At 47.9% G+C, this 10,651-nt stretch overlaps 1 protein-coding gene across 1 annotated transcript in view; it reads right to left on the bottom strand.

Moving 5' to 3' along the window:
• The window catches only part of LOC144681848 (septin-7-like), a 77,825-nt gene that overhangs the window by 66,692 nt on the left and 482 nt on the right, over positions 1-10,651 (bottom strand). Inside the window, exon 2 of the mRNA XM_078543900.1 lies at positions 8,724-8,826. Coding sequence (XP_078400026.1) covers positions 8,724-8,826 — 103 coding nt within the window. The remainder of the gene's footprint in view (positions 1-8,723; positions 8,827-10,651) is intronic.

A 10,651-nucleotide genomic window follows, 5' to 3' on the forward strand; every position in this document is an offset into this window, starting at 1 on the left:
CCTTTATTAATAAAGGCAAGTATCCCTTAAGCTTTTTAACAGCCTTCTCAAGTTGTGCTGTCACCTTCAAAGGTTTGCAAGTGTGAACCGCCCAGGTCTCTGTTCCTGCAATCCTATGAATAAATGTACCATATAGTTCATTTTGTCTCTCTTTATTCTTCCTTACAAAATATATCAGTCCATCTGTCAAATTTCTGCTTAGTCACAAGAACTTTCTCTTATTCCTGGCCTTTGCTTTCCGGCAGATAATTCATTTACTATTACAAGAAAAACCACAAATGACAATACTTGCAGTCAGGCAGAAGTTGTATGCGTTTCAGTAAAAGTGGAAGTTGCTTCGTTGTGTGGCAAACTGTGTTGCCATGTCCAGTGTTAATGGTTTCCTGGGTTTGATGACGACGACATGTCAGCCATGAAGCCATATGGTCAACTGCATTAGTGAACATCACAAAAGGGCAACAGAACTCCATCCGAACGAGAGACTGCATAGGAAAGCTTCTGCTGGTGAGCAGGTTACCGCCTGCTCCGAATGGTGAGCACGGCTGTACTCATTAACAAGGCAGGGAGACAGAAAAGCAGCAGCTCTGTCTGAAACTCAATGCAGCAGAACTAACCATTTATCCTCACTTCAACAGAAGAACCAAAAGAGGCAAAGGATAACTGACTCCTTGCTATGCTATGGCAAACTGCCTCATCCAAAAGCTATTGTGTACCTTGTTTTGTGAATAAAAATAACATTATTTTAGTCTGTTACAGCTCCAGCCTGTGTAGTGAAACAGAATGGATGGAGAAGAAGATCGGCTGTGAAAGTAGCCAACTCCCAAGGCCTTGACGTCCTTCCTTATCAGAAAGGATTCCAGCTAACGTCTAATCAGTGTTTTATAAAGCTCTTCCGAAAGAACAGGTGCCATGAGGAGGGAAACAAGAGGAAGAATGCGAATTGGGATTTTGACTAATAGTGTCCTCTTCATCATGATTGAAAGATACAGATTAAGTCTGTATTCTTGTACTAGTTGCGAGAGGGGCAGTATGTCATCATACTGATAATTTCCCCCGACCGATCAACCATGGTCTAACAAATGGTTGAACAGGCTCAAGGGGCTAAATGGCCTTCTCCTGTTGCTAGGATGGCCACCCATTCGCCTATCTAGTCCACAAGGCCAGTGTGCATCACACTATCAGGTCATTATTCTCAAGTTGAAGCTACAAGATATTTACACAGTAGTGTTAAGTCATTGTAAAATCCTTCTGTACAATAATTAAAAATATGATTTTGCATGGACAATAAATTCTTCTTTTACCCAGAGTCCAAGTGTGAACTCAACTTTCCAGGAGTTCCAGCTCCTGTACAAGATCCGGTCTCCAAACTCTGGCTCCCAACACCCAGACTATGAATAATTACCACATTCCATAAAATCATAGATCAATTTAACATGCACAATTTTTCACACTTGCCGCGCTGTAAATAATGCAATTTTCCAATATCACCTATCCCATTGTTCGATCTATCAATCGGGTGTGCATTCCCAAAAACTGCTATCCTTCTGTTGAGACTCAAGAGTTCAGGAAAGTCTGTTTACAATTTTTCTGCTTATTTCCAACTCAAGTGTTTCTCAGCTGTACTCTCCCCAGGATCCTGAACAATGTTTATCTCTTGACCAATATCACTAAAGCAGATTACCTGGTTGTCAGATTGTTTTTTCAGGGATCGAGCTAGGGGTAAATTGATTGCCATGTTTCCAACATGACAATCGTAACTATGCTTCAAAAATACATAATTGGTTGTAAAGCGTTTTGAGACATCCTAATGTCCTGAAGTTTATCCTTTTTTACTCAATAAGGGATAAAAGTGGGGGCTGTTAGTGCCTGTTACGGTTGTTGCAACGTTATGGAGGTGGTAGTAAACAGTCTTGGTTTAGTGAGAGGATATGGGGTCATAAGATCAGCTCACAGTCAACAAGGATGTCCAAGTCCTGAGACTGAGCAGAGGCTGGAGACGGCAGCAAGGTGAGGAAAAGGAGGGAGCTAAGGAAGGACGTATGGGGTGGGCACTCTCGAGGCAACAATGCATGGATTGGAGGGGAGCGAAGCCACAGCTAAATATTCTCTGGCTCAACAGCAAATATTACTTCAAAGCGAATCAGGCTGATCAGCGGGAATTATTTAATTTAGAGATACGTCACTAAGAAACAGGCATTAGGGATGTTTTGAACAATGTGGCAATAAGGTGACAGTGATCCATTTGTTCGTGGTACAAATTGTACAAGCTGGTTGGTGTTGAATTTTTACGACTTTTCTCGTCCGAGGCTGTCTTTATTTTCAATCCAGCGTATTGTATGAGAATTAGCTGCTCCATTATTCCGCTCTCTGCTTTACACAGTTCCAGACTGACCCGGATGTGAGCAGGGCAGTCTCTCCTGCGTGTATCACAAAATTTATTAAACAGCAGCTTCACACTGCTCAGATGAACAGTCCTCCCCCTGCCTGCTGTATTCCTGGGATTGGGACACAACTTCCTTTCCAATAGATGTTTCCAAGACACTGCTTCTGGCCAAATAGAAAGAATGCAGATTTCCGGACAAGAAGGAACTGAAGACAAACAGGACTGGAGGCCACACAGGGGAAATCTCTCTGTTAAACTCAAACTGCTGCTCAGTTACTGTCCATGTTAATGGCAGTGACATGCAGCAAGCTCCTTATTACATACAGTGTTTACACAGTTGTCATTCATTGGATCTATTTCCTCAGTGTTTGGAGCCTGTGTACCCTCAGGGGTGTCAACACGGACCAATCATTCTGGTGTCAGCTCCACAAGGAGCTGGAATCCTCCACATCAGTACCACAATGAGCAGGAATGTTCAATTACAAAGAGTTATGTCAGCCAACATTGAGGGAGGCTGCCCAGCGAGGGCAAGGGCAGTGGTTGAAAGCAGACAGCTGATGCAGGAGATTGTGGCCAGCCCAAACCCTGTAGAATAAAGCTTCATTCATCTCTCAGGCTGGAAGGTTTAATGTCAGTGCAAAGTTGCTTTGTGCAGACTCTCTTCCCTCTGGTCTCCCCTACCCCAGCTTCAAGGTAAACGTAACACTATCACACTTGTTTTAGTTAGTAAAATTCTTACTCCTCAGCCAGAAGGTTGTGTGTTCAGGTCTCACTCTAGAAATTTGGGCACATAATCCAAGCTGACACTCCCAGCGCAGTCATACGGACTCAAAACGTTAACTCTGTTTTTCTCTCCACAGATGCTTCCAGACGTGCTGTGTTTTTCCACCATTTTCTGTTTTATTTCAGATTTCCAGCATCTGCAGTACTTTGCATTTATTTCACTCCCAGTGCAGTACTGAAGGACTGCTACACTGCTTCAGGCCATTTTTCTGATGAGATGTTAAACCGAGTCTCCCTTCTCAGTTGGGTGTGCAATAAAGGCAGACAGTCCAGTAAAGAAAGGCGCTCATTGCTAATAGAACAATTGCAGTAAAAGCAGGTCCTAAAGTTATCACAGGATTAAAAACTAGGAAGATAGAACTTCATTGAAGCAGTGAGCACCAGTCTCAGATATTGAGAGAGATAACAGAACCATCGGAAAAGCTTCTGAAAAGGAAGGGTGACCAACCAGAGGGTGATGGTTCACATTGTAGACAGTAATAGAGGAGAATGGTTTTAAGGTTAGATTGAAGTATAATGCCAAGGATACAACAACCAGTGACGAGAGAGATGATGTTACAGGAATGGTTTCAGGTTCCTAGGACATTGGAACAACTTGGCTTCAATTAGACAGGACTGGGAACTAAACACCGCCTACTAAAACAGGTGCGACTGTGAAAGGTAAGATGGTGCAAGCAGTTTAAGACATGATTACAACCACAGAAAGGAAGTTTTTTTTAAAAATTATTTGGTGGCGCTAAGAGAATCCCCTGTAGTTGAACTAAAAACTAAGGAGAGTGTTATTCACATATTATAGATCAGGAAATTGCAGAAAAGAAAACGAGGGTGTAAATTAGAGATTTGTAGCAGGAACTAAGTTACAATAATGGGAACTCTGACAAAGGATGGGAAACATAAGCAGTAAGGTGATTCAAATGTGTAAAAGAGGGGAGATGAAAGACTAATTGGCAACATTAAAATACCTATTTCCCTTTAAGGCAGTGTTTCCCAAACTGATTCCCGATGTGACCCCATTTTAATGCTGCAGACTGATGAGATCCTAGAGAGAAAATTTGCGTTTGGGTAGAATTGTTAACCAGGCTGCATTAGCAACAACAATCAGGCCAAGAGGCCATGTTTAACAGGAAAAAACAAGAGCACTGAAAGGAGTCTCGCAGCTGTCAAAACTCAGTCCGCATTCCATGGCCACTATTGCTGGCTTGGTTCTCGTGATCCCAAAATCTGAAGGTTTGGACCCATAGTTTGGAAACCTCCTGCTTTGAAAGGAAAGTTAAAAAGGGTTTCTACCACTTGAAATAGGCTAATTCATCCTGTACTCAATAGTAAAGAAACAGTTTTTTAAGCATTTGCCTAAGTTTTTACAGAGTGGGGGAATCTGCTTGGAAGAGCAGTATAAAAATAATGGAGCTAAAAATAGGAAAACACCTGGCACTCAATGGGTCAATCCCAATCCTGGGAAAGTGACCTCATCCTGGCCAATATGTGTACTTCGACCGACGTCATTAAGATCTGAATAAATGATCATTATCACAGTTATTGCGCATTATCACAGTTGTGGCATCTTGCTGTGTGCAAAATGCCTATCTGATTTCAAACATTATAACAGTGACAACACGTCAAAAATACTTCATTGGCTGTAAAGTGCTTTGGGACGTCCTGAAGTGGCTGAAAGGCGTTATATAAATGCAAACTTATCTGTTTTCCTAGATATGGCTGGAGAGGAGATAGTGGAGACAGTAATCACAAATTTTCCAAACATGTTTGGAACTGGGAACTGTGCCAAAAGACTGAAGGGCAGGAAATGTTCAAAAAAGGATAACTTGGAGGAAGTTACAGGACATTTAGTCAACTTAGTTATAGGTAAAGATCTTAAGTCTATGATACTGATTAAAATGAGTGAAAACCTGAACGGCCAGGGTTAATGAGAGAGTCAGCAGAAATATGTAAAGGCAGTGTGCCTTTTAAATCAGACTGCTCGTTAGTGAAAGAAACACAGCAGGTCTGTGGTTTGCAGAAAGTTCTTTGATAAAGTACATGTCACCTTTTGGAGTTATTGATTTGATATAAAAATGTTACCGTGGCGTTAGATTTGGCTGTCAATGGGTTATATTCACAGCGCAACTGAGAGATGTGTTTTAGAGCTGGATGGACCAGTTTGTGATTTTGGATTTCTTGAATTCTGCTTCAAGTCGTGTTCATGGAAGTTGCATTGACATTTCTGTAGACCATCCACACTCATCATGTTAGGCTGGTTTATTCATCTGTGCTCAGAAGGGCAGCATTTCATGGTCTCAGAGAGGATAAGTTGTCAAAGATCATCCCCACTAGCTGGCAAAACAATATCAAGGGAGGAACTGACTGAGGAATATCACTGAAAGAACAGCGGTGGAAATTAGAAGAAATTTGGAGGGACTAGCATGCCAACAGGCTGGCATAACTAACCCATCCGGAGAACGGATTTCTACTTCCGATTTCCCCAGCATGATAGAAATAATCTTCATCAGCATAGGGCTGCTGGGAGTTTGGTTCTCTTTTTGGAACAGGTTTGTTTTCGGTAGAAGTATCAAGAACATCTTTCTCCAAGTACAGCGCATTATATCTTTGATTTTCCAGAGTGAGGATCTCAATCACCGACAATGATATTTCTCCAAAATCGAATTAAAGCAATCCAAACAAGGACTCAATTTCTGAAACACATTTGTTTTAGTTTCAGAAATTAGTCTGCTTTATCAAAATTACTGCTCATTTGCTTTGCTACCATATATGACAATAAATATAATCTATAAAAACATAATATAATCTATAGTTTAGTCTGATGGTAGTCAACATGGTAGCTATCTGCATATTCATATTTCTGCAGTGTGGAAAGGAGGGTGAAAAAGAGAATAATGTAAATCTGGTGGCAGAATAAACAAGCCTGGCTACCAGGGACCAACTGGCCCCTGTCTCCTCTGCTATAAACTGTTCTATGTTTTAAACCACCTGCCCCACACAGTGAGGTGAGGTATTGCAGTTCATTGGAGGCCTGCCCAGAGAAACGGTCTTACTGATGTAAGCATGAATAAAGGATACTGGGAGAAATATTATGATTGAACAGGCTGGGGCTCTTTTCTCTGGAGAAGGGAAGCTGAGAGATGACTTGATAGAGGTCTTGGAGATTCTGAAAAGCTTGGACGGTGTAGACATTAGAGGCGTTTCCATTTGTGGGGGAGACCAAAACTAGGACCATCAATAAAATAAAGCCAATGGGGAACTCGGCAGAAACTTCTTTCACAAAGAGTGGTTTGAATGTAGAAGTCATTACCACTGTGGGTCATTGAGGAAAACCACAAAGATACATTTATGGGAAAACTAGATAAGAACATGAGGGAGAAAGGAATAGAAGGATGCACTGATAGGGGGTTAGAAAAAGAGGCATGAGTAGTTGTGTGTGGAGCGAAACATTGGCACAGGCCAGTTGAATGGCCCCTGTGCTGTAAATACTTGTAATTCTATATAAAGCAGGAGCAGGTGAGAGGGGGACAGTGTTGGAAAGTACAGGATACTGCGTAGAACGTGGGACCAGTCTAGCGGCTTTCCTCAAAGGTACAACACCATCCACTCCAACACACAGGACCTTTTACCTGTGTATAATATTACAAACTGGGGTCAATGTGAGAGTGTGACTGCCATCAAGGCAGATTTGACCATGTGTGGCTTCAAGGAGCCCTAGCAAAACTGGAGTCAATGGGAATCAGGGGGAAAACTCTCCACTGGTTGGGGGTCTTACCTAGCACAAAGGAAGATGGTTGTGGTTGTTGAAGGTCAGTCATCTCAGCTCCAGGACATCGCTGCAGGAGTTCCTCAGGGTAGTGTCCTCCGCCAAACCATCTTCAGCTGCTTCATCAATGACCTTCCTTCCATCATATGGTCAGAAGCGGGGATGTTCGCTGATGATTGCACAATGTTCAGCCCCATTCGTGACTCCTCAGGTACCGAAGCAGTCCATGTCCAAATGCAGCAAGACCTGGACAAGTGGCAAGTAACAATCTCCCCACACGAGTGCCAAGCAATGACCATCTTCAACAAGAGAGAATCTGACCATTGTCCCTTGACATCCATTGGCACCACAATCACTGAATCGCCCACTATCAACATCCTGACAGGAAACTGAACTGGACTAGCCATATAAATACAAAAGCAAATCAGAGGCTGGGAATCCTGCAGTGAGTACTACACAAACAAAAGCACCATCAGGATCACAGCTACCTCAGCTGACTGCTCAATGATTCACAGAGTTAAACCCACTTGCAGTCAGCATCCAAGTATGGGACAATTTAAACACTTCCCCAATATGAAAACAGTTGCTCGCTGTTTTTGTCAGCAAACTATTTCCTGCTTGGTTACCCCTTGCACTGCTGCCTCAGAGCACCATCACCCTAACTGCCCACAAACATTCCCCCACCTGACACCCCCACCCCTTAACTGACATCCCCCTCCCATCACTCTGACTGTCCCCAACCAGACACCACCCCATCTCCCTGAAACCCTCAAACCCCACCCCACCCCTCTGGCCAGGTTGTTACGAAAGCCAACTTACCTTCTCAACGAGAGCAGAGGTCAGGAACTCCCAAGTCCAGACATACCTCGGAGTTTCCACGCACACGCAGGCTGGGAGCAGGCTGCGCAGGTCAGTATTTTTAAGTTCATTGGGTCCAGTGCATCGGTGCATAAAGACAAACATGACGAGACTGGGAGTAGAGTGCCATTGCACAAGTGTCCCAGGCAGCGGTCAGGGCGAGGTCCCAAAAGAGAAGTCCCAGACAGGGAACAGAGACAAACGGAGCAGAGAAAGGGGCTCCAAACAGGAAAAGGGCTGGGGTTAACAGACTTTAAGTCAAGAGGGCTCAGGAGAAGCCCTGAAGATCCAAGGCGGCAGCAGAAGGTCGTGTTCTGCTCAGCGCGGCCGAGGAGCTGTATTTGTGCTTGTGGGTTGGTGCTGGAACGCAGACCTGGGAATCCAGGGGACAGGATTAAAACCCTTCGAGGTGGTCCATTGTTGAAAGCTGTCTAAGTTGGAGTGACCTTTAGAGAGAATTCAAAGGTGAAGGAGAGAGTGAGTGAGTTTCCATGAGATTGGTTGACTCAGTGTTTACTGACGTTTGGATGGGTTGTTGGGAAATCCGTCGACTCTGTGTTGGTCGCATCTGCCATTTATTGTGTAGTATGGTGCATTTGAACATAGACTGCCTGTTAATTCACATGTACCTCATTTTAACCCCAAATGTTATAGAGTATAAAATAGATATTATTTATTGTTTACCTTCCTGATCTTGTATAGTAAAGTTAATATGTGTTTGTTCTCTTAGTAAGTTTTTTGAATCACAAACTTTGTCTACTCTAAACAAAACGTTATTGGTCCCTTACTAGATCTTACCTAAAGTTTGGGGGTCTGGTCAAGGATCATAACAATCTCTGATCAGTTATTATACAGAGTTTTTAACACTGCCTGTCAGCATTCATTCTTCACATGATGTAGCAAAGGGTGTAATTTCTCAATCTGCACCCCAAGACTCACCCACAACCATTAGCGTGAACTCAAATCCCCGTTTCACTGACTTGCGGTACACTTGATTTGGGAGGTTTGCAAATCCCACATATCCCTCCAGGGAACGGGCATGCTGAAAAGAAAGGAAAAAAGAGTTCATTCAAAGACAAATTTAGAATAAGGCGGGGGCAGTTCTGTCACTGTACAACGCTGACGTACAGTACTGGTGGCAAGAGGTCTATCACGGTATAAAACTGAGCTATGGTACTGGTGGGGACAGGTCTTTGTCACTTTCCATCCACCTATCCTCCCCTGCAACCGTCCGACTCTCTCCCCCGCACCCTGTGACTCCCCATCTAACCCACCAACTGTACCCCCCGACCCCCACCACAACCCACTCCCCCCAAACCATTACCACCCACAATGCCCACCCCCTCTCCAGCCACACACCCACACCCTCCCCCTCATCGTCCATTCCACCCACACATCCCCCCTCATCCTCTACGCATCCTCGCCCCTCCTCACCAACCTCCCCTACCTGTCCACCCCTCTCCCCCACTCGTCCGACCCTGCCCCTCCACCAACCTCTCCCCCACCCCCTCCCCCTCCTATCCCTCCCCTCTTCTCCCTTCCCCACACCCCTCCACACCTTCCCACCCATCCCCCTCCTATCCCTCCCCCACCCCCCTCCGCACCCACCTCAGCCTCCCACCTCACCCCCACTCTTCACCCAACCCCACTCTTCACCCCCCACCCCCTAGCCCTACCCCCCCTCCCCTCCCCCCAACCCTCCCCTCCACCCCAACCCTCCCCCTCCCCTCCTCCTCCCCCCTCCCCTCCCCCCCAACCATCCCCCTCCCCTCCTCCTCCCCCCCAACCATCCCCTCCCCTCCTCCTCCCCCCTCCCCTCCCCCCCAACCATCCCCCCTCCCTCCCCTCCCCACCCTAACCCCCCTCCCCTCCCTCCCAACCGTGCCCCCTTCCTCCCCTCCCTCCCCCCTCCCTTCCCTCCCCCCCACCCTAACCCCCCTCCCTCCCAACCCTGCCCCCTTCCTCCCCCCCTCCCCCTTCCCTCCCCCCCTCCCCCCCCTCCCCCTTCCCTCCCTCCCTCCCCCTTCCCTCCCTCTTCCCTCCCCCCCTCCCCCTTCCCTCCCCCCCTCCCCCCTCCCCTCCCCCCTCCCTCCCCCCCAACCCTGCCTCCCCTCCCCCCCTCCCCCCTCCCCTCCCCCCTCCCCTCCCCCCCTCCCTCCCCCCCAACCCTGCCCTCCCCTCCCCCCCAACCCTACCCCCCTCCCTCCTCAACCTACCCCCTCCCTTCCCCTCCCCAACCCTCCCTCCCTCCCCACCGCCTCTCCCCCTCTTCACCCCCACCCCTCCCTCCTCACCCCCACCCCCTCCCACCTCACCCCCACCCCCTCCCACATCTCCCCCCACCCCTTCCCCCCACCCCTCCTCTCCCCTCCCCCCACCCCACCCCACCCCTCCTCTCCCTGTCCCCCACCCCACCCCTCCCCCCCACCCCTCCCCTCCCCTCCCCTCCCCCCCTCCCCTCCCCTCCCCCCCTCCCCTCCCCTCCCCCCACCCCTCCCCTCCCCTCCCCCCACCCCACCCCTCCCCCCCACCCCACCCCTCCCCTCCCCCCCACCCCACCCCTCCCCCCCACCCCACCCCTCCTCTCCTCTCCCCCCCACCTCACCCCTCCTCTCCCCTTCCCCCAACCCCTCCTCTCCCCTCCCCCCCACCCCTCCCAACTCTACCCCCCTCCCCCCAACACTACCCCCCTCCCTCCCCTCCCCCAACCCTCCTCCCCCCTTCTCACCCCCACCCCTCCCTCCTCACCCCCTCCCCTCCCCCTTCCCTCCCTCCCCTCCCCCCTCCCTTCACCCCCACCCCTCCCTCCTCACCCCCTCCCCCTCCCTTCACCCCACCCCTCCCTCCTCACCCCCCTCCCCCCCCTC

This window comes from Cetorhinus maximus, chromosome 6, assembly GCF_964194155.1.
Source record: "Cetorhinus maximus chromosome 6, sCetMax3.hap1.1, whole genome shotgun sequence".
In the NCBI taxonomy this organism is placed as follows: domain Eukaryota; kingdom Metazoa; phylum Chordata; class Chondrichthyes; order Lamniformes; family Cetorhinidae; genus Cetorhinus; species Cetorhinus maximus.